Source organism: Saccopteryx leptura, chromosome X, assembly GCF_036850995.1.
Source record: "Saccopteryx leptura isolate mSacLep1 chromosome X, mSacLep1_pri_phased_curated, whole genome shotgun sequence".
Taxonomy (NCBI): domain Eukaryota; kingdom Metazoa; phylum Chordata; class Mammalia; order Chiroptera; family Emballonuridae; genus Saccopteryx; species Saccopteryx leptura.
In genome coordinates this window covers 22,466,927-22,492,145 of record NC_089516.1, presented here as the reverse complement: position 1 = coordinate 22,492,145, position 25,219 = coordinate 22,466,927, and the positions used below count along the sequence as shown (strand labels likewise).

General features: G+C 43.3%; 1 protein-coding gene and 1 pseudogene across 1 annotated transcript; both read right to left on the bottom strand.

The window, feature by feature from the left end:
• Positions 1 to 11,436: 11,436 nt before the first annotated feature.
• On the bottom strand, positions 11,437 to 12,551 carry LOC136386238 (melanoma-associated antigen B3-like; annotated as a pseudogene).
• A 9,629-nt stretch (positions 12,552 to 22,180) lies between these two features.
• Positions 22,181 to 23,215, bottom strand: LOC136386237 (melanoma-associated antigen B4-like). The gene has a single exon (XM_066357736.1). It carries the CDS (start codon positions 23,213 to 23,215, stop codon positions 22,181 to 22,183), a length of 1,035 nt encoding a protein of 344 aa, XP_066213833.1.
• Positions 23,216 to 25,219: the final 2,004 nt, after the last annotated feature.

Genomic DNA, 25,219 nt, shown 5'->3' with positions numbered 1-25,219 from the left:
TGGTATTCTTATTGGTCTGGTATGGTAATCTAATCCAGTCTTTATGTCACAAGGTTCTTTTTGTTAGTAGGAATACATTTTGGAGTGGTAGTCAAACATGAATTAGCTGACTCAGGTCAGCTGAAGGGAGTATATCAGATTAAGTTCTGGATAAGTCCAGACTAGGAGGTGTGGTCCCAGACCTGTCATGTATTAGCTGTGTGAACTCAGGTACATTAGCATACTCTGTGAGCCTCAGGTCTGCATTTGTGAAGGAGTTTACTTAAGCCCTGTCTTGTAGGGTTGGTGGATTTTGGTTAATGTATGTAAAGCGTCTGGCACAGTGCCTGGAATGCTTAGAGATTTTGCTCAATTCCTGTTATATTAATGAGTATGATTTTTTTGAGCTGAGAAAGTAGCACTCACTTTAAAGGATTTGTTAAAAATGTAGAGATATCAGAGAATATGAACATCCAATCAGTCCGAAATGCTGTTTACAAAGAACTCTAAGTATTTTCTACCCATTAAATCATATTTTGAGTGGGGAGGTGTTTTTCTAACTGTATAAAACTTTAATATTCTAGAATTTGGTTGAAAGACTAACTTTTCTTCCCACCTAGTTGCCCTTTCGTACAAAGCCGTTTCTTCTTCTCCCATCTTCATTAATAACACAATCACCTAAAGTCTATACCTGTCTCAGTGTTTGCTGGATAACAACAACAAAAGCAAAAAAAAATTAATTTAAATACTATTTTAATACAACGGACTTTGACTCCTTAATCCATAGCAAAGAGTGTCAGCCCAATAGCTCCTGAGTTTTCAATCACAGATAATCACCTTTATTTGTCAGAAACTCCATGAAATTGACTTGGATTTCCCATCTTTGCATTGTGGTCACTTGCCCTGGGACACGTGTACTTGAATTTTTCAAACCTTCCCCAGGTGGACATGATATCTGGTTTATTTCTGATGCCTACGTAACTGATAAGGGTAGTTTTCCATTCCGGTCTGTCTCATCTCTGAGACCAATCATCAGAGGTTCTGACCTGTGCCCATCATTATCTTAGCTTCAACTAACCACCATGCTGGGAAATTAAAATCATCTCCAACCACACGGCTTCCACTTTCCTGAGTCTGCCTGCCTGGTCTGATGGATTCTACACTAGGTTCGTGACCTGGAACTTCCTGCACCACTCTGATCCATCCATTTTATTGGTCCTTTACATCATATGGAGTATCTCCTGACCTATTTTATATGAAAGCTGCTCTCAGACCTTAAAATACTATAGGTAACGTATGTAGTGTCTATTTTTCTTAGCACCTCCAAACTAGCCAAGAGCCTTCCAAAGAATAGATGCTAAATTGATATTTGGTCATGTGAAAATTGAGTGTTTAATATGTTCAACTAATTATTATTTAATGTCTCCTACATACTTGAATAAGCTAAGCAAAATGAGGTAATATACTGTAATTCTACAAAGAAAGTGAAAGGGATAAAACAATCCAAGAATTGACTACATTGCTTTTTTAAAAATTTAGATAATTAAATTTAACAGGTTGACATTGGTCAACCAGAGTACATAGATTTAGAGAAAACATCTCCACATGGTTTGGACAGTCAATTATGCTGTATACTCATCACCCAAAATCAAATCAGCCTCTGTCACCTTATATTTTGTTTCTCTTAAGCCCCTTCCCTTCCCTTCTCCACCTCTCCCTTCCCCCTGGTAACCACTGCACCCCTGCGTCTGTCCATGAGTCTCAACTTTGTGCTCCACCTATGTACGGAATCATACAGTTCTTTGCTTTCTCTGATTTACTTATTTCAGTCAGTACAATGTTATCAAGGTCCATCCATGTTGTCGTACATGATACTATGTCATCATTTCTTACGGCTGAGTAGTATTCCATTGTATCTATGTACCGCATCTTCTTTATATCAATACAATCCTCTATTGAAGGGCATTTTGGCTGTTTCCATGTCTTGGCCACTGTGAACAATGCTGCGAAGAACATGGGGGTGCTTATGAATTTTATGAACCCATGTTTTCAAGTTTTGTGGGTATATACCCAGTGTAGAGGCTATACGGGATAGCTACCTAAGGAGCCCTAAAAAATCTATGCATACGTGTGCTCGACTATTACACCTAAGCAAGACTACAGTTCATAAGGTGTTAAAGAAACGTCTCTGGCTCCATTGGAGCAGGGATGGCCCGGGCGCTGGGGATGGCTCTGTGGCCTCTGCCTCAGGTGCTGGGGTGGCTCTGGATACAGCAGAGTGGCACACCAGAGGGGCGGGGCATCGCCCCCTGGTGGGCGTGCCGGGTGGATCCTGGTCGGGTGCATGCGGGAGTCTGTCTGACTGCCTCCCTGTTTCCAGCTTCGGAAAAATGAAAAAGAGAAAGAAAGAAAGGAAAGAAAGAAAGAAAGAAAGAAAGAAAGAAAGAAAGAAAGAAAGAAAGAAAGAAAGAAAGAAAGAAAGAGAGGGAGGGAGGGAGGGAGGGAGGGAGGGAGGGAGGGAGGAAAGAAAGAGAAAGAAAGAAAGAAAGAAAGAAAGAAAGAAAGAAAGAAAGAAAGAAAGAAAGAAAGAAAGAAAGAAAGATAGAAAGAAAGAAAGGTCTTTGTTTACGGGGTACAAATTGCGGCAACAAATGGAGCCCAATGAAACTGCACTGAATTGGTATGAAACTGGGAGAGTTTTCCTTTTATTTGGTGCAGATTTCACATTTCTACCCTCTTTTGTTGCTTTCCTGTGATCTGTCAAAAGTGCACCATGATTTTATGGACACACTGTATTGATGAGCATTTATGTATTTTCATATTACTGCAGGTATGTCTTCAGGGTAAGTCTTTTTATTTTTTATTTTTGTATTTTTCTGAAGATGGAAATGGGGAGGCAGTCAGACAGATTTCGCAGCCTCAGCAATATCAACACATGGCCAAACTTGCTCCATTTATATCCACCCTCAGCCCCCAGATTATTTTGCGGCAAACATCTATAACAATATTTGTCTCATTATGAACCCTTACAGCATAAAGCTGTTAATCATGAACATAACCACAATACCCCAGGGCCCCTGGTAAGCAGAATTCCAAGATGGCCTTCCAGATTCCTGACTCCTAGTGCACACACATCTTCTTCCAGTTAATTAATTAATCAAATCTAGGTGCTTCTGTGAGGATTTTGCAGACATAATTGAGTTCCCAGGGCAATTGTTCTTAAAACAGAAACAGGCCCTGGCCGGTTGGCTCAGCGGTAGAGCGTCGGCCTGGCATGTGGGGAACCCGGGTTCGATTCCCGGCCAGGGCACACAGGAGAAGCGCCCATTTGCTTCTCCATCCCTCCCCTCCTTCCTCTCTGTCTCTCTCTTCCCCTCCCGCAGCCGAGGCTCCATTGGAGCAAAGATGGCCCGGGTGCTGGGGATGGCTCCTTGGCCTCTGCCCCAGGTGCTAGAGTGGCTCTGATCGCGCAGAGTGACGCCCCGGAGGGGCAGAGCATTGCCCCCTGGTGGGCAGAGCATCGCCCCTGGTGGGCGTGCCGGGTGGATCCCGGTCCGGCGCATGCGGCAGTCTGTCTGACTTTCTCTTCCCGTTTCCAGCTTCAGAAAAATACAAAAAACAAAAACAAAAACAAAAAAAAAAACAAAGAAAAAAAAACAGAAACATATCCTCCATGGGCCATACCTAATCAGGTGAGTTCTTAAATAGGACAGGACCTTCCCTGGAGAGAAAAATTCAGAGTGAGTGGGGCGGGGCTGGGGGTTCTACACTGCTGGCTTTGAGGATGGAAGGAGCTGCATAACATGGCAAGGGCCTAAGGTCACCTGAGGATGACCCCTAGCCCTCAGTTAGCAAGGAAATGGGCACCTGAGTCCTTCAGTTTCCAGTGACTGAATTTTCCCCCCAAACTGCGTGGTATCTGAAGGAGCTCCTGAGCTCCACATGAGAATGTGGACACCTGACACACTGATTGCAGCTCTGTGAGATCTTCTCAGGCAGGGGTCCCCAAACTTTTTACACAGGGGGCCAGTTCACTGTTCTTCAGACCATTGGAGGGCTGCCACATACAGTGCTCCTCTCACTGACCACCAATGAAAGAGGTGCCCCTTCTGGAAGTGCGGCGGGGGCCGGATAAATGGCCTCAGGGTGGACACATGCGGCCCGTGGGCCGTAGTTTGGGGACGCCTGATAGGGAAACCAGCTCCTCGGTGCCGGGGCTTCTGACCTCCAGAACTGTGAGACACTGTTTGTAGTTTTATGCTGTTAAATTTTCAGCAATTTGTTATAGAGTAAACTAATATACACACTGAGATGTTTTTAGATACAGACTCCTTTATTTTCCCTTTCTTGTAATTTGATCTTTTAATATCTGCTGTCTTGGCTACTTTCACATATCTAATTCAGTATTCACTATTAATGTTTATTTTGTACATTACATTTCCATGGCTTTTTAAATTTATAACTGATAGTTTCTACCTTTAGGCCACCCTCACCCATTTTGCCCACTTTCCACCTCCGCCTCTGGCAACCACCTATCTCTTCTTTGTATCTATGAGTTCATTTGTGTGTGTGTTTAAAGATTCCACATATAAGGGATACCTTACAGTACTTGTATTTCTCTGTTGAAAACTTGATGTTGAAAGAACACCACTTTAAAATTATCGCTTATTTCACTTAGCATAGTGCACTCAAGTTCTGCATGTGCTGTAATGGCACGATTTTTTTTTCTTTTTTATTGCTAAATGATATAACATTTTTGGTGGGTGTATTAAGCTTCGTTCATCCATTCATTGACCAATGAACACTTAGGTTTTTCCATGTCTTGGCTAATGTAAATCCTTTTGCAATGAACATGGGGGTACAGTTATCACTTCATGTTAGTGGTTTCATTTCCTTTAGAAAATACCCGGTAGTGGAATTGCTGGATAATATGGTAGTTTTATTTTTAATTGTTTGAAGAATGTCTATATTGCCTTTCATAACGGCTTTAACAATTTAAATTCCTATAAACTCACCGATTCTTGAATACTCTAAGGATATCCAGATGTATAACTTTAATTTTTTAACTTATTGTGTTGACATGGTTTTAAGGATCCCACTCAATATAACACCCTCTACCCACCACATCATGCCCCCTATGCCCCATGTAAAGTCTCTTTTTACCCCCATTTTCTCCTCACTCATTTGCCTCCCACACCTGACCTCTACCCACCTCTTATCTCTGGCTATTTCCCTGTTATAGATATATACCTTTTTTTTAAAAAAACTAATTCATTTTAGAGCAGCATAGGGGGTGAGGAAGTGAGAGAGAAAGAGAGAGAAAGAGAAAGAGAAGGGCAGGGGGGAAGAGCAGGTAGTATCAACTCCCATATGTGCCCTGACCAGGCAAGCCCAGGGTTTTTAAACAGCAGTCTCAGCATTCCAGATCGATGCTTTATCCACTGCGCCAACACAGGTCAGGCAGTATGTAACTTTTAAGTTTAGGAAAAGAAAGATTGAATGGAGTAAGGCAAACCCATCATTGACCAGCTTTTACTTTTCTCTTCCTATCTAATTTCTGATTCCATCTATTTTAGTGTGGGTTTTTTGTTTTCCTTTTCACATTACCAAGGCTATCCCTATTCTAGTGCAATGCAGTCATGTTCAGGATCACAATAATGATTTAAGAATTTTCCACATATTTTTTTTCTTTTTAAAAAATATTTTTCTTAGGTTTTATTTATTCATTTTTAGAGAGGAGAGAGAGAGAGAGAAGGGTAGGGAGAGGAGCAGGAAGAATCAACTCCCATATGTGCCTTGACCAGGCAAGCTCAGGGTTTTGAACCAGCGACCTCAGCATTCCAGGTTGATGCTTTATTCATCGTGCCACCACAGGTCAGGACCCATGTGCATTAAAAAAAAAAAATCTTACTCCTGCACCTGATACACTACAATAAGTGTGTGATCCATGTCATTCAAACACTTATATTCTGAATCTAAATATAAAGTTTCTGTTGAAAGAACATCACTTGAAAATTACTTCAAAAAATTACCTCAACAAGATAATCGTGCACATCAGGAATACTGGTCAACAGGCATTTTGAACCATAATGTGAAGAATCCACCTCTGACCTCACTCAGGATGAGAGTAGTAACTGGATGTGGCCTTGAAAGATGTTCCAGCCCTGTGTGCAGATAGGACTTGGGCTCCCATCTTCCAAAGCATCTTTATAATGTCTTACGCAGGCAGTGTGGACAAAAGCTGCCAGACTATCATCTCAGTGGTTTCACCATAAGCTTTTGGACCCCGCAGGAACTCATGGCATGGAGGATCACTGTTGGTCACCTGCTGGTACTACAGCTATTATTCCTGCATTAAATCTTGGGTGGTAAGCTTCGCTTCCAGGGATCCCCAAAGATAAAGTGCCTCCTCTCACTATTGATGCCTAAAACATTCTGGAATTCCCACATATCTTTTTCAGTGTCATAGTTATTGTTCAAGAAGATCACACCCAGAATGGTCAACAGAAGCTTATTCCTGTGAATTCGCCAGCCATTGCTCAGACAGCCATGGCTGGTGATGTCCAATTTGCTGACAAGGGTATAGGAGTGACGATTGAGCTTGGCTTCTTTCAATTCTAAGCCAAAGATTAGCTCCATGAGCTCAGTGACTCTCTTGAGGGGCTCAGGGAAGTGCTTTGTTCTACAACCTTCAGCGTGTATGGCTTCAAATGGATTTCTTCATTTGATATCTCTGCAGCAGGAACTGCATCAATATCTCCACCTTCCTGAGTAGAGGATCTTTCAGTGGAGCAACTGGTGCTTAGTCATCTTTGCTTTTGACACCTTTTCAGACTTGGTGCATGAAATACGTGAAGAAATAATGATGGTGGATAGGGATCTATGAGGCTCTGAGGAATGCCAGGAAAACAGAATCCAAGGGAGCACCCCAAAAGCAGGATTTGAAGAGAAGGGAACTCTTTCTTGAGGAAGTAGCCCGAACATCCGTGAGAACCTGTAACTCACTCTGGCCCTGGAGAGATTGCCTAAGGGCTCTTAGCTTCCTCTTCTGAGCCTGAGGAATGATGACTGTGGTCGGACACAGCAGGCAAGAGTGTGGGTGATGCACCTGGAGTAAGGAGCATGAGATGATATGAATAAGAGATTCCACTTTGTCTTGAACGAAGACTACTATAGCAGGTTTTCTTGACAGCACTGCTGTAGGATCCCACAAGGGTCTCCAATCTAATCCATTGGTATGTATTAAATATGTGCAGCTTTTTGTATGTCAGTCATACTTTAATAAATTTTTTTTGTTTTACAAAGTAAAACAACTCAACATTCTTACTGTACTATCTAGCAATATTGTTCTTAGTATTTATTTACCTAGATAAGTTAAAAATGTACATCCACCAAAAAAAAGAAAAATCCCTGCACAAGATAATACTGAAAGTAAACTGTAATTGAAAAAAAACAAATAAAAATTTAAAACCTTGCACATAGATGTTTATAATAGCTTTAGTCATATTTGCCAAAACTTATAATAAACCAGGATGTTCTTCAGCAAGTTAACAGGTAACTAAACGGCAGTATATCCAGGAAATGGATATTATAGAGCACTGAAAATTTTAATCCATGAAAGACATTGAGGAGGCTTAAATGCATATTACTATGTGAAACAAGTCAATCTGAAAAGGCTACATTCTGCATGGTTCCAACTATATGACATTCTAGAAAAGCCAACACTATACAAAAAATGAAAAAGATCAGTAGTTTCCTGGGATTAGGATATAAGGAGGGATGGATAGATGGGGCACAGATCATTTTTAGGGCAGTAAAAATATGCTATATGAAACTGTAGTGTGGCTATAAGTCATTATACATTTAACAAAACCCACAAAATGTACAAGATTGAGTCTTACGTAACTATGGGCTTTGCATGCTAACAATGTGTAAATGTAAATTCATAGATTTTAGCAAGTGTACTTTTGGTGCAGGATGATGCTAGAGAGAGAGGCTGTGAGTACTCTGGGAAAGAAGGTGCATGAGCTTTCTATTCAGTTTGCTATAAAGCTAAAATGGCTCTATAAAGTCTCACATCCAACCTTAAGGATTTAAGTCTTGAGCACAAGGCCAGGGCCAGATTATGTTTTCCCTTCTATTCCAGGGTGGGTCCCCTCAGTCCACACTGTTTCCTTCATTTGACTCTTGGCAAAGCCTAAGGCTATCCTCTTTCCTATCTGAGGAAAATTCCTGAGAGAAAGGCTTACACCTCCCTGAGAACTAATAGGAGGTGAGGGTGGTTTTAGTTGGCCACACAAGCCATGCTTTCCATGAGTGACAGCTATGGAAGGCAGGTTGAGGCCTCATGATGGTGATCTGCTGAGGGTTCTAACTCAGTATCCTAAATGTGACTCATAAGATTCCTCCCTCTGCTGACCTGGGATCTCCCCACTCTGATCACTCTGTTCACTTCTCTGTTACTCGTGAGAAGGATATGAGGCCATCTTTGCCTGATATTAATGCTGAAATCTCTCATGACTATAGGGAGACTTTTGTGAGGTTTCCACTGATATGAGTTTGGCGGTCTCTGAACTCATCAGGGTACTCACTTTCCTCCTGAAACATCTTGGAACCCTACCTTCTACTCACCTGAGTTGACATATCTCAGATGAAATTTTTTACCTTCCTGACCCATTAATTGGAAATTAGGTTCAGGCATATCCTGTCAAGGATTTTGGGGGACTCTGAGTGCTGATGGCCAGTCAAGTGTTTATGTATGGGCCACATTATTCTCTGTGGGTGCTTCTCTCATTCTTCATTCAGGTTCCTCACCTTCCCACGTGTCAGAGACTGGGACAACTCCCTCTACTGACCTGGGCTTACCCTCCTAGGGTGGACTCCCAAGTCCCTGAGAACCCTGAAGAATAAGTGAGGGCATGCTCAGGATGACAACCGTGCCTGGCATGTTGCTCTCCTCAGTCTTCTTATAAGCTGATCGTCCTTTATTGTTCCCATCTCTCGATTAAAACCTTTCCGGTGAATACCACGTCTCTGCAAACTCTAGGCCAGTTTCACTACTGCAAACTTTTCAGAGAATGGCTCCCTGCCCCCGGAATGAGGTGAGATAAGGACACTGTAACACAAGGCAGAGATGCCAGGACAGGTGTCCTGCCAGTGAAAAAAAGAATACTTTAGTGTATTCCTTCCTTTTTGACCTAGATTCATCTTCTTATGGAACTTTTGTTTGAATAGATTTAACTTTATCTGAAAGGCACTGTCCAGAATCATTTTGCAAGCCCCTGATCTTTTGATGTGCACTGACTGTGGATATGTGGATGATCATACTGTCGTCAAGTGTTATCCCTTTTTCTTGTTTATTCACTTGTCTCAACTATTTCAAAACACTTAATACTCTGGGTATGTATTCCAATCAAGTGTTTTGGGCACAGTCTTTTATATCACCTGAGGTATATTTGAAAGGTGAATTCAGGAACACAAAATTGGCCCCAGTATGGGAGGAGGGGGAAAGTGTGGACTTCACACTAATTCAGGCCAGGGGTCTAGTTCTGACCCTTACACTTAACAGCCATGTGAAGTTCGGCACATTACCAACACCAGGAGCCTCAGTCTTTTCATCTGTGCAGTGGGTTTGATAAGCTTGGTCTTGGGGGCTAGAGAAATGTAGGTAATGCATGCGAAGTGCCTGACCATTGCTTGGCCTGTACCGAGAATTGAAAGGATGCCAATTCTTACAATAATTAATTTGTTCCCTGGAGTTTCAACCGAATATACTGAGATTTAATTTTTAATCCAGGACATGTCAGAGAATATCTAGGACAAAGAAAACCCTATCTGGCAAAATGCCGCTTAATAAGGAGAATTAAATAATACCCCCCCACCCATTAGAATATGTCTTTCAATCTCAGTGTGAGGTAGACATTCACAGTAGATGCAACAGAAAACTCCTAAAATATATTTCAAGGATCAAAGCCTTACCTCCCTCTCAGCTGCTCTTCTTTCTAGACTTCTCCTAGTTTCATTTATTTAACCACCATCAACAATTTAGACCTTGTCTAGAGCAGGGTTTGCAATCGCCATTCTGCAGACCTGTCTGTCAGAAATTTCATGCCGGTCTGCGAAAGAGTTAACCACCCTGATGATGTATGAAGATTGTAGACCTAATGATCTTAGTTGAATTCACTTATGCTCAGGGAGATTTCTGCCTGAGCAGTCTCTGAAATAATTCTCCTATTTTCCCTGGGCCTCAAATGTAAAAATGTTGAAAACCACTGGCCTAGAGTTTTCCAAATCACATGCAAGGTAACTTGATTTGAATGTGCCCCCCCCCTCTTTTTGTCAAGAAACAGACTCTGGCTCCCTGAGCTGAAGGCAAAGAGTGCCAGTCCAGCGAATTCAGGGCATCCCACCTCAAGGGACTATCATGTGCATTTCTCAAAGATTCCCTGGAAACGATGTGAATAAAATATCTAATTTGCACACTGTGCTCCTCTGCATTGTGGCAAGAACACAGGACACATTCCAGCCCTGCGCCAGGTGATTTCTGTCCAGTTTACTCGGAATTGCAAAGTAATTGTTAAGTGCAGTTTCCCATTCCAGGCTTAGTCTTTCAATAACGTGGCCCACCATCTCTCTGAGGGTCTGGCCTCTGGTCACGATTTTCACAGTGTCATCTAGTCCACCATGCAGCTAAATGAAATTCCCTCCAGTCTTGGGAGGGAATTCCCTCCATTTCTTGGAAAATTCAACTTTCCCAAGATGCAACACTGCCATGCGTCAGGGAGCTTATACTTGACTGCTCTCCTCTGGACCCAGCTTTCTCTGTTCTTATCCTGTCCTTTCATTTGGTTTTTTGGCCTTTGAGTGTATCTTACCATTTTCCCAATATGATAGCTTCTCCTCGACTCTATAATTTTCATAGTCCGTGGCTAGATCTCCTTTTTCTTAGCTCTCCCAGTATTAGCATGAAGCCTTCTAAGACCAGATGTGCAATTACTGTTTGGGGAATAAGTGAGCCTGTGAGCTTGGGTCTAATTTATTATGGTTTAATGCTACATTCTTGAATTAACCAAGTGCATACTGTTATTTATAACTTTATAAAACACAGAGTGAAAGGTATTGGGAAGCCCAATATTACTGTTTTTTTCCTGTTTACTGATTCCATACATTTTACTACTCTATTTCTTCACATTTTCAAGGAAATGCATATTTCAATGCTACGTTATCTTGCACAGGATTATTAAATAAGATGGATACTCTCTCAATTTGTCTTACACAACAACTAAACTCTTACTCTTAAAACTGATAAACACAAGTGTGACCAATATAATGAGCTTAGATTATAATGCTAGATAAACCTTCTTTTAGAAGTAACACAATTGAAAAACAGGACAAAATCAAAATACAGATGAATTTCCAAACTGTCCACACGGAATAGGAGCACTAAGGTGTCATACACTATGTTCCCTCAGTCACACTCAGCTCTGCAATACTTGGAACATTGCTCTCTTCAACCACAAAATGAAGACTCTGCCTCAAATCCACCTGGTGTAGGAGGAGCTGCTGGACATGGCCCTGAATCATTCCCTGGCATGGCAGTGGTGTCAACCTTAGTGGAATTGTGGCTTGGGCTCTCTCTTCCTCAACTCGCAAAACCTCTTCATACCAGAAAGGGAAGGCACTGGGGATGGTATAATTCATCTTGGCCCAAAACTCCAGGACTTTCATCTTGCTGGTTGCAGCGTGGGTTCTTGGAACCCACAGGAATTTGTAGCATGGAATATCACTGTCAGGCACTGGGCAGTACTCCAGGTACTTAAGCTTCACAGCATCTTGGGTGATGAGCACCTTTGGCTCCCCAAATACAAAGTGCCTCTTTCCAGCATATTCACTCATCTTATTCAGGAATTCTCAGATGTCTTCCTCAGTGCCACAGCTACCTTTATGAAGATCATGCTCAGGATATTCTTCAGGGGACCAGTCTTGGAAGTCCCCACCAGCCTGCACCCTGCCTTTGTTGGAGAGATCCACTTTTCTGACTAGGGTAGAGGAATGTTTTATAGCATTAATCCTCTTTAAATGAACACCAAATACCACCTTCATGCAGAAAGATGCTCTTCTGAGGATCTCTAAGAAGTAATTTTTGTACTTCTTATTGACAAGCTTCAGTACATCTGGTTTCCTAATAGGCTTTTTTATTTTGTACATCTGCATCAGGCAGTACACTGACACACTGGTCATCTCAGTTAGAGGTTCTCAGTCAGACTGCACAATGGGAGGTGGGGCCTCAGAAGAACTTTGCTTGTTCTCCTTCCAACTTTGCAGTTGGCTCCTTCAGATAATCTTGTGTGAGATACAGCTGCACACTTAGTAATGGTGGACAGGGCTCTTTGAGGCCACTTGGGAGGGCTACGTGACCTTCCACCACAATTTCTCTGTGTCACAGCTTCAAAAGGAGGAGGTGACATGGAGGGCAATGGTTTCTTCTTGGCACCCCGCAGACCCTGGGTCACACCTTGGGCCTGGTGGTGTTTCATGCGGATGCAGAGCTTACTTTTTTGACCCTGAGGCATGGCTGTCAAGGACAGTAGGCGGGAATGTGGGTAGGACAACAGGTGATCTAGCCACGAGGAGTGAAAAGATACAAGGGTGCAAACACTTTCATCAGGGGTATACTACCTTCCCTTTAATAAGGCCACTTTGGCAGCTTTTCTTGAGGGCAGTGCTCCAAGAACCCACAAGACTCCTGTTCTCATCAGTCTGTCCTCCGAGAACTATGTGGGAATCATTAAAGTGAATCTTAGGTTGCAGCCCAGCAGCCTTGTCTACTGCTGGCTAAGGCTGACAGCAGCAGTAGGCGGGTTTAGTCTTTGTAGAGGAACCCCTTCTGCTATGGAATATGGGGATCCACTCAGTTCCCATTCAGGACTATCACATCAACTTTCAGCAGGGCCTGGTCCCCCTGCTCTGAGCTTCTCTAAATTCACAAATTAAACCCAGGTCCTCATCTCCTTGGAGGCAGTTTAAGAGGAACTAAAGGAGCACCTCAGCCCATCACCCTAGCCAGGGCACGCCATTGCTGACAGCTCCATGAGACTCACTGTCCTGGGCTTGTTGGGGTCCTCACTCCTCCTTCAGGGTTTTCACCTACATTCTAGGTAAGGCCTGGGATACCTGGCTCTGCAGATCTGATGTCCCTATATTCAGAAAGGCTCTCACCAACACAACACCATAAAAATGAAAGAGGGCTCACATACAGGTGTGACTTCTATGCCTGGTCTCCTCAGAATTCCAAGCAAGGAGCGGGTTCATTATTGTCTCCTATTTGGGGGGTGGGTGAGTGCTACCATCAGTTTTCTTCATTCAAGATTGCCCCCTGGGTTTCCTCTCTTTGTAGAATTGAGGCTGCTCAGTGAGTCCAACAACCTTACGTGTCTGGGACTCTCCAGATAGAAATGCTGAGGTTGGCTCTAACTAAGAGGTATTCTGGTGGTCTCTAAGTCCCGACTTAGGGCCCACATGTGATATCTATCAGAGCCAGAGAATATTCCCTCTACTGAAATGAGTCCACCAGCCTCCAAACAAAGTCTTCACCTCCTTGAGCTCCTAGAGAGAAGTCAAGGACTGTCAAGTGACTATCTCACCCTGGAGATCACCTGAAGTGAGAGTGGGGGTGCTGCTTTGTGTTGCCATCTTAATGGAAAAGAAGCCCGCATTAGCACCCAGGGCCCTCCCGTTGCTTCTAGTTAGGCACTAGATTTCTTTGATCTGAAGAAACAGGGCTATTATCTTAGACCAGTGGTTCTTAAAGTGTGTGCCAGGGTGCACTGGTGCATCCTAGATTTCCAGGTGCGCCCTGTGGTCTTCCAGAGACATATGTGCCTGTTGGGGACCAAAAACCAACAAGGTTTTTGGAGTTTAGATTTTGGGGGGAAAGAGGTGTGGGGAATTGCTGTAAGCTGACAGTCTGCCCAACTCCCCACCTCACTTGCTTGATTAGGTTGCAAAAGGCTGTTAAGCTGTGGTGCTGGATTACACTATCCCCCATGTTCCCCGGAAAGACTGGAGGCAAGTTTCTTCTATCCTTTGTTTGGTGTAAAGTTAAGATAATATGTATGGCGGGGGTTTTCTGCACTTGGTAAAATTCTTGAGTTGCCTTGGAAACATGATCAAAGATCTCACTGATTTGCTAATGGCCCACTTTGCCCTATAAATAAGGCAAGATGCAGTTTTTGGGCGTGCTTTGTTCTTGCCAGCATTAATTACAGGGCCCTCCTGACCCCATATTTTCTTAATTCTGCATATTTTCTTAATTATGCACCATTCCCACTTGGGACCTGCAATTACTAGCTGCACTGGTTCACGGCATGTGCCCAGACATAAAAATAAATATAGTTACTCTATTATATCATTTCATTATGTAAATACTGCTCTTTTTGTTAACACATCATTATTATATTTATTATTAACACATCATTATATTATTTTTAGATAAATACACCCAAATAAAATGAATAAATTTTTCAAAAAAAATTGATATTGAAGAATCTGATTCTGGAAGTGAGCAAAAGTTAAGAGTAAATAAAATAGGACTTCAAGGCTGACAGGCAAAATTTAATTTATAGCATTTTCCATCACTTAACACTGAACAATACGATTGGATTAGAAACCCATTCATGGAAGCTTTGAGTGATTTTGGTTTAACATTAACAGAAGAAGAAGAACTGGCAGCTATATCCACTGATTGTGGATTGATGACTAAACATAAGAAATTGTCTCTTGAAGCCCTTTGGATTTCTATAAAAGAAGAATCTGTGGAAGTATCCAAAAAAGCACTGAACATTTTACCACAATTTTCAACATCCTATTTATGCGAATTAGGATTTTCTACCCTCAACACAATGAAGAGTAAAAAGAGAGGAATTCTTCAATGTATTGACAAGGAAATGAGAGTTTGCCTTTCAAATATATGCCCAAACATTGATGAAATCGCTAGGACACATGAGGCTCATGTTTCTCATAAACACAAGAATGAAAAAATTTAACACATTTGCGCCAGGACCTGCCGAATTTACTAAATCTTACTAAGAATGTATCTATATATATATATATAGAGAGAGAGAGATAACTTTTTTGCCATTTTTAATTTTTTAACCCCTTTTTTATGAATTCTAAAAAGCATAACTCAAAAAAATGTAACCTAAAAATGTTTTTTTTTTAATGTCAGAATAAATTTAATTTTGATGTATTTATTTTGTTTAATTACTATAAAAGCACACTTGGACTTTATATATTTTTCTTTAACATTTGACTTAATTATTATAACATATTTCTCAGAAATTTGTATATAGTGTGCCTACAATTATTTGTAGGATTTTAAATGTGCCCCAACTTCAAAAAGTTTGAGAACCACTGTCTTAGACCGAGAATTTCATCCCTGATACTATTCAGGCAAAACTTAGCTAGAGAGCTCTCAAAGACATTTTCTTGCTGGTCACAGGAGCCGGACTTTGAAGGGGCAACTTTGTTATGGGAGCAGGCATGGATTCAGCAGTCCACACTCGGATCCTCAACTCCGACATCAGACCAGAGCTGGGACTCCACCCTCGACTGAAAAAAATTAGTGTATGAGTTGAAGGCCTTGCTGTGGAAGAGAAAAGCTGGGTGGGTCACATCTGGCTAGGATGCCAGAGTCTCTAATGGCTGACAGCAGGGGTGGGGCTCTGTGGGACCTTCATACTTTAGAAGTTGGTCGTCCCTAGGTCACCATCAAGGTCCTCACTTTGGTATCTGTTAAAGCCAGGGAACCCTCTATTCACTCAGGTCTGCCAGACTCCAAACAAAGCCCTCACATTCCTGAGAATACAGTGAGGTAGTCAGGGCACATGGCTTGTGAAGTTTGCCCTTGATATTACAAGTCTGTCAAAAGGGGCGGGACTCTGTGAGCCTCTCTCTCCAGAACTGGGACCCAATCAGTTAGACAAGGTCCTTCAGTCCCTGAGATAACTAGGCAGAAGTGGAGAGTCTTCGCAGCCTTTTAGCTCCCCCAAGGGCTTCTCATGATAAAGAATAGTGGCAGGGGTCTGTAGAGCCCCTTCATTGGTGGGACTAGTGATCCCCTCTCTCCTCATTCAGGGACCTCACATTACTCCTGACCAGTCCTGGGACTCCACCCTTTCTGGCCTGAGTTCACTCTACTTGCTTCAATGGCCCTTCCTTCCTGAGACCTCCCCCATGGAACTAAGAGTGAGCCATAGGCCGGGGACATTGGGGTCCTGAGAGTGTAACAGCAGGGCCGAGTGTCTATGGGGCAGCACTGTTCTGAATTCAGTGGTTCCCACGTTCTTCATTCTGCGTCCTCAACTCGATACCTGTCCCACCTAGGAACCACCTTCTCCTGACTGAAGCTACTCTCCTTAGGCCAACACTTTCCCCTCACTGAGAACTGTGAGTACAAGAGAGGGTGCACAGATGGACTCATACTGCCCTGCCTGGGCATTCAAGATCTGAGATCAGGTTTGGGCAGTTTTCTGAACAACTCCCTGGATGTGAAGGTGGTTGTCTCCTCAGTCCTCACTCATAGGGGCCCTCATTTTGTCTCCTGTCTCTTAGATGAACAGATTCCTGGGAAACCACATTCCTGTGAATTCTCGCCCAGTGTTCCTAATGCAAACTTTCCAGGTTCATGTCCGAGACAATGTGAGATGGGAAAATTGCGAAATTAGGCAGGAGGCACTCCATAGGGGTGGGCTGTCAGAAAAATGAGGCTGATTTGTCCTTCACTTCAACAGTCAGACTTAACGTTTTGGCTTTTGTTTCAATTGATTTAGGTCTTAATAGGAAGGAGCTATCTGGGAGGTCTTTGTGATCCCTGATTTGGAAGTTATTTGACACTGCTTGTGGAGATGATCATATTGTCACCGAATACTATCTATTTCCACCCTTTTTTCATAACCTTCGTTTTCCTGTGGTGTTCTTAGTTGCTTTGGCTATGTATTCCAACCCAATTTATTGGGCACAAGGTCCTTATTTGCCTTTTCTGAGATACATGTTTGAGTATTGAGGCTCACAAAGTCTGCTTTAGGTGGAGAGGACGGAACAATGAGGGCTGTAGAAGAATTTAGACCAGAAACCTTGTTTCAGCCCTGTCACTTAATAGTCCTGTGAACTTGGGCATGTTTACCAAACTCCAAGACAGAAAATTGCAATCAACCTAAATGCTGTTTAGCAGGGCAATTAGGTAATATATCCACATCAGAGGTATAATTGGAAATCTATGAGAGTGTCTGTCTCACTTGGATACAACTCAAAGCTATTGGTTTGTCAATGACATATTTTCCCCCATGTAAAACACCATTATTTCTTATTTAGCCACCAGTGCAAATCTAGACACTGACTAGCATTTATTTGCCAAAATACAGGCAGGATAAGATAGTGGAGAGCATTTTCTTCTATTTTTGGCATTTTAAATTTTTTTCCTTTATTCAATTAAATATATTGTGGTATAGGTTTCAGGTATGCAACTCAGCACAACATCTTCATGACTCTCCATTAACCCTCTTATTCATGGTTAGATGGACCCTGTCATCTACACTCAGGCTCCCAAATGTGATTCCTGAGATGGCCTGGGGCTGCCCTCCTTCTTGACCTGAGGCCTCTGTCCTCATAGTAAGTCTTACACCGCCTGGTGACATAAGAGGAGAGATAAGGTTGGCCTTATCTGCCCACACCTGTCCATGGAGGCAGAGGAATGAAAGCTCTGGCAGCAGGTTCCGACCCAATGTACGATGGTCCCACCCAGGACCCAACTCAGCTCCTCGATTTGAATTCCAGGCAGGCCTAGTGTTTTTCCCTTCATTGACTTGTGATCACCACCCACAGACCCAGCCCTCACTTTCATGTAACTCTTTAATGGGAATTGATGGGTCCTTCTGGGTGACATCACTGCCTGGGAGCTCCTAGAGCTGGCTGGGGAAGATCCTGTACAGCATGGATGACACAGGGTGTGTGTCCACACACTTCTCTTCACTGTCCTCCTCCTGATACCTGCATAATCTGAAGATATCCTCTGTCTTGTTTCCAGGCTCATCCTTTCCCTACTAAGTCCCCCAATAACCTGAGATGCACTAGGAAGAAGTGACGTGTGCCTCATGTGGTCACAGCAGCCCATGGTCTCTCCAAGGTCCTAAAATGGGGTTGTGCAGCCCCACTCTTACGGGATGAGCTGTCCTTTTAGTCTTCAGAATCCTTACCTTGGTTTCTGGCACAATCTGGAAAATTCACTTCTGTTGACCTGTGACTGCTGACTTGGATGACATTCCTCACCTCCATGAGATCTCTGGGAGAAAGTAGGACCCATCATGCCACCATGAGTAGTGCCATAGTCACAGGTCTGACAAGGACAGGGCTCTCAGTGGCCTCCTTCTTTCTGGGAAAGATCCATTCATGTTACTCCATGTTATCATGTTGAATGCTATTAGAAATTGGGTATCTCCCTCTGCTCTATGGGGTTTCTCCCATTCACTGCAGGATTAAGTCTCTTAGACCACCCCTTTTCATGAAATGTAGGTAACCAGTGTCTGGAAGCTGCACCTTTGACCTCTGTCCAACTACAGAGCAGAACATTCTAAAGATATGCCTCTTGTGGAGCACTTTGTTGCCTCATTCCTCATTCAGGGTTTTAGCCATGTCCCTGTCATGCCTGGGATTCTGCTCTGCTGAAGATCCAGTCTGTAAATCAACACTCACTTCTCTCTGAGACCCAGCAAGCAAATCTAAGGGGGACTTGAATCCGCCTGCTTTGCCTGTGTCTCCCAGGGATAACAGCAGAGGGGGGTTTTGCTATATCTCTGTCAACCCTGAGTTAACTGGTTTTCTTAGAAGTTCTTTTTTTTTCAATTAAGTGAGAGGCAGGGAGTCAGTAAGATAGACTCCTGAATATGCTCTGACAAGTATCTATTCGGCAAGCCCCCTTCTGGGGCCGCTGCTCCGTTATTTGGCAACTGAGGTATTTTAGCGCCTGACATCAGGCCATAGAGCCAACCTCAACGCCCACGGCCAACTTGCTCAAACCATTTGAGCAATGACTGCAGGAAGGGAGAGAGAGAGAAGGGAGAAAAAGGGAGGGATTTAGAAGCAGATGGTCATTTTCCTTGAGTGTCCTTACTGGGAATTGAACCCAGGACATCCACATGCTGGTCCAACACTACCACTGAGACAACAGGCCAGGGTCTTATGCAAGTTATTTACTTGGAATTTGCACCCTTCCAGGGACTCCAATCTGTGATCTGAGACTGCAGCCTACAGACAAATTCTACACACTCCAGGGCCCTGAATTGAACTGTAGTGTTAGCCTCAAACAGATAACATTTTTGAACATCACTGACAACTGGGATAGAACTTTATGGGATCCTACTGTTCAGCCTGGGTCCTGCCATCATCCTCAATAAGGTTTATCACTGACATTTTTTTTTTTACAGAAACAGAGAGGGAGTCTGAGAGAGGGATAGCTAGGGACAGACAGACCGGATCAGAGAGAGATGAGAAGCATCAATCATCAGTTTCTCGTTGCAGCACTTTAGTTGTTCATTGATTGCCTTCTCATGTGTGCCTTGACCGTGGGGCTACGGCAGACCAAGTAACCCTTTGCTCATGCCAGCAACCTTGGGTCCAAGCTGGAGAGCTTTGCTCAAACCAGATGAGTCTGCGCTCAAGCAAGCGACCTCAGGGTCTCGAATGTTGGTCATCCGCATCCCAGTCTGATGCTCTATCCACTGTGCCACTACCTGGTCAGGCTCAGACATTTCTGTGAGAACCTGGCACTCCTTCCTCTACTGACCTGGGCGCCTTGCCATTAGACTAAGGCTTAGTCCCCTGAGAAGCCTGAAGAATGAGAGTATTTTCAGCCTGGAAGCTGTTTCTGAGACCCTCATGTCTGAGAGCAGATAGAGAAGGTATCCCTGTGACCACCTACATCATGGGGTGTTAGTCTCCTCTGCTCCATATATGACAGCTTCATCTTGCTTCCTATATTTTGGATTAAAAGCTTTCTGATAAATACAACATCTCTGAAAAATCTGAAGCAGCAGCCACAGCACACTTGCAGAGTGGATCCCTGTCCAGGAGTAAACTGTAGCACAAAGAAGGAGTCTATGAACAGGTGGAGGGATGTCTGGGGAAGAAAAATACTTTTATCTACTCCTCTTAGTCATCCAGATGAGAATTCTCATCTAACTTCTGTTCTGATAGACTTACTTTCTATAGGGAAAAGGCTGTCCTGGATCATTTTGAGAGCCCCTGATCTTTGAGATTATCGAACACTGGAAATGAAGATGATCATACTGTCACAGACACTGTCTCTTTCTTTTGCTTATTTATACTTCTCAATTGTAATGCCATTCTTCCTGTTATGGCTGTTTTCCAATCCAGTAGTTTGGGAACAGGGCCATTCCTTTTACCACTTCAGACATATTTTCATGTACTGAGAAGAAAATTAAAATAAGAAGCACAAGGTGTGTCTTGGGGTGGGGGAAGTAGACCAGTGTGGGTTTACCATAATTTACACCAGGAATCCAGTTCCAGCCATGGATTTTGGCACATTAGGAAGCTCCAACTCTACGAGCCTCAGGCTCTGCCCTGTACAGTGACCCTGATGAACTCTGTTTGTGTTCAGTGGGACATATGTGATGTATGGAAAACATTTTTCACTGAGCCTGACTTATACTAAGACCTTGCAGGCGTCCCCAAACTACGGCCCGCGGGCCACAATGTGGCCCCCTGAGGCCATTTATCCAGCCGTTACTGCACTTCTGGAAGGGGCACCTCTTTCATTGGTGGTCAGTTAGAGGACCACTGTATTTGGCAGCCATCCAATGGTCTGAGGGCCAGTGAACTGGCCCCCTGTGTAAAAAGTTTGGAGACCCCTGCCTTAGAGAATGCCCATTATAACTGTGATTGTCTCTGAACTCAGATGTTATTATCAATCCAGCAAGAATTTTTTCTTACTTCTGTGTCATGTCAGAAAATATGTCGTGTTTTAAGAAAGGAAAACCTTGTCATGAAACAAAATTCTGCTTATAAATGAAACAAGGTAATATGGCAATATGCTACCTCCACCCCCTCTTTACTCTCCTTTTTACTTTTTCCTTAATAATTAGAGAGTACTGCACCTTATTTAGCAATGATAGCTTCTCCTACAATCTATAATTGCATGGGTAGGGGCTGGGTCTTCTTTGTCTAAACATCCCCAGTGCAAGCATGAATTTATTCAAAGTGCTGATACTCAATTAATGGTTGTCAAAAATAAAAGCCATGAACGAACAGGTTGGATTCACTATGATTTATATTCTCAAACGTTCTTGAAAAACATAAACAAATCCAGGTATATAGCTTTCAAATTTACAAAAGAATAAATGTAGTAAGGCAAACAAATGACCAATTTTTTTCAATGCACCACATCTTGATCCATTTGTCTACAGATGGACACTTAGTTTGTCTCCATATCTTGGTGTGACAAATACTACTAGGTACATATAGGTAATAAGTTATTAACATTGCAACAGCTATACAAGGTTCAGATGAGGACAAGACTTAAAGGGGTGAGCACTTTTAACTTATGCAAATTCCTAATCACTATGTTAAGCAGTCAAAATGAATATATCATATGGCAGCAGTATTTAAAATAAATAACAAACTAGCCAATTTTATTCTATGTATCTATGTGTATGTCTATAGTCCTAAAAGTACCTATTTATGTATCTATCTATGTATCTATCTAACATCTATCTATGTATCTATCTATCATCTATCTATCTATCTATCTATCTATCTATCTATCTATCTATCTATCTATCTATCTACTTACCTATCTACTGCCTATTGCTACCAACTATTTTAGTGCAAAGTTCTTTCACATCTCAAAAGATATTCTTATCCTAAAACCATGTTATCTAGTACTGGATCACAAAAGTGATTGAAGGATTTCAATTTATATGTCAGAGATAATACTCTTAACCTGGTAAATGGCAATAAAAGTGAAATCTGTATCATTCTTAAATCTGTAACTTGAATCTAAGTAAACATGCAAAAAGTACACTACTTGAAAGTACCAAACAAACAGAAAAACAATCCAACAAGACACTCAGTACATTAGAAAACTGCTTAACAGGCTTTTTCAACCGAAAGTGAAGACTCCAGCTCGAGGTCACTCAGGGTGCGGGACGCAGCTAGATGTGGTACTGGAGCTCCCACTGTCCTCGGAAGGAGGGCCAGCAGTGGATGTGGATGCAGCTTGGGCTCTGCTTTGAGCTCTTTCTTGCTCCTGTTTCAAAGCCTTTGCATATAAAAGTGGGAAGTCAGTAACTTCGGCATCATTGAGCTTGGCCAAAAACTCCAGTACTTTCATCATGGTGGTCTCAGCTTCGGCTCTTGGACCCCACAGGAACTCATAACCTGGAGGATCACTGTAGGGCACCTGCCGGTACACCAGATATTCTTCCTGCACCAAATCTTCGGTGATAAGCTTTCTGGGCTCCCCAAAGATAAAGTGTTTCTTTCCATCATAGACGCCCATGAGATTCAGGAATTCCCAGATATTCTTTTCAGGGGCGCAGTTGCCATTCAAGAAGATCACACCCAGTAGAGGCATCAGAATTCCTTTTATAGGAAATCTCCAGCACTTGTTAAGACTGCTAGTACCTGGAGTTTCGGTAAGGCTGTAGACGTTACCGTTGGGCTTGACTTCTTTCAATTCTAGGCCATAGGCCACATCCAATTGCTCAGTGACCCTCCTGAGGATCTCAGGAAAGTCCTTCTTGTACCATTTGTGGACTATCTTCATCATTTCTGCCTTTCTAATGGGCTCCTTCAGTTTATACTGAGAAAGCAGGTACTTCATCACCATACTTGCCTTCTGGGTTAGAAGATCCCGGCCAGAGTTCTCAGTGGAAGTTGAGGCCTGGGGGGCATTTTTACTTTTGTGAACACGGCCTTTGGCTTTTCCTGATCTTTTGTGTGAAGCACCTGCAGTGGCACCAGTGGTGTCTGGAGCACGTGGAGACACCTGGAGAGAGACAGCACCAGTGGAGCTCGAGGAGGCTTCCCCGGAAACAGAAGAGGAGGAGCAAGCAGCCTCTTCTTCCTCTTCTGCAGCGGCCTGAACACTCTCAGTATTTCGGGGCTCTTTGTTTTGGTGGCGTTTCTCACGAGCACGGAGCTTACTCTTCTGACCACGAGGCATGGTGGCTGTTGTTCAGGACAGCAGACAGAGCTGTGGGTGAACAGACAGATTATTTGGGCTCCTGATAGATGGAGAATGAGATGATATGAGTACCTTCAGCAGGTAGATTGCACAGTGTTTTTACTGAAGGCAGCCTCTAGTCTACAGGCTATCTTGAGGTCATTACCCTAGAAACCCACTAGGCTCCTCTTTTCCTGGACATTCTGTATCCTGAGAACCACGTAGAGGAAACACACGACCTTAAGAGTGAGCTGTGCTGCATGCTACCATCCCTATCTAAACTTACTGAGATGACAGCAGGTGATGTACTGTGGGTCCCTTTGTTCTGGCATGTGGGATAATGTCGGTTCATCAAGAGTATTATCCTGTGAACTCTGGGCTTAGCATGGGCACCCTCACTTCTTCTACTCTGATGTTGACACCTTAATGCTCCCTGGGACTCAGGAGATAGAAGTGGAGGGGAGCCTCAGTCCACTTATTTTTTTATTTTTTATTTTTTTTTGTATTTTTCTGAAGCTGGAAACGGGGAGGCAGTCAGACAGACTCCCGCATGCACCCGACTGGGATCCGTCCGGCACGCCCACCAGGGGGCGATGCTCTGCCCTGACCAGAGCCACTCTAGCGCCTGGGGCAGAGGCTAAGGAGCCATCCCCAGCACCCCGGCCATCTTTTGCTCCAATGGAGCCTCGGCTGTGGGAGGGGAAGAGAGACACAGAGAGGAAGGAGAGGGGGAGGGATGGAGAAGCAGATGGACGCTTCTCCTGTGTGCCCTGGCTAGGTATCAAACCCGGGATTTCTGCACGCCAGGCTGATGCTCTACCATTGAGCCAACTGGCCAGGGCCTTAGTCCACTTCTTTATCAGGGGAAACCTAGTGTTCACAGCTTAGAGGGGTTCTTTGTGTCCTGAGTGTGTCTGGATCATCAGTTGCAGTCACGTGCCTCACCTTGGCTTCTTTTAAGACCACTCCCCTTTGGCCGAGTGGTGGCCATACCCTCAGTCTAATATTACTTCTTATAGATCTGATATGAAGTAAGGTGGGTAAAGAGAAACAAACATACAGTGACGGAAAATGATCTGACTTTGGGTGATGGGCACACAACACAATCAATAGTTGAAATACTATTGAGATGTTTACCTGAAACGTATACATTCCTATGGAAGAATATCACCACATTAAATTTAATTTCTAACTAAAAAAAATTAGTGACGTGGGATGTTCAACCTGACATCTCCTCCCTGAGATTTCTCCAGTGAGGGTACATGGTTGAAATGGATGCTTTAATGTCTCTTTTATTCAGGCTTGGTTGATTCTTTGAGTATTCACTCAGGTTCCTCAATTGGGATCAGAGAAATAAATCCTTTCCAGTAAGAGCCAAGCTCCCTGAGACCCAGTAGGAGGAACTGAAGTTGACCTTATCTGAGCAAACTTGGTCTCCTAAGAGTGAGGCCTCCTGCAAGCATGTTTAGGTCCTAAGGTACTTGGTTTGACATAGCATCTGAATTCAAAGTATAATTGGACTCACGGTAATGACATGATTTCTCCTTTCAGTCTATGGTGTTCACTTCAGTGTTATGCCTCAGGAAGACCTGATAGGCACCGCTGCCCGACATCAATTCTTGAGGAAGATAGGCAGGATTCATTGTGGCCCCACTGATAATGTGTGGCCAATTCACAAAACCCTCAAGGGTCTCTGTGAAACCTGGCACAAGTGGGAAATCTTCTTTCTGCTGACCTGAGGCTGCCCCTTTTGACCTTATTTGTCACCTCTCTGAGATGGCCTGAGAAGAACTGAGTACAACATTCCTCAAACTTATTATTATTATTACTATTATTTTTTTGAGTAAGAGGAGGAGAGACAGTGAGGCATACTCTGCATCTCACCAGGATCCATCGGGCAAACCCTTCGGCACTACTTTTAGTACCTGAGACTGACAGCTGCAATCCAGCTATCCTCAGTGCCTGGGTACACTGCAACCAATCAAACTACTGGCTGCGGAGAGG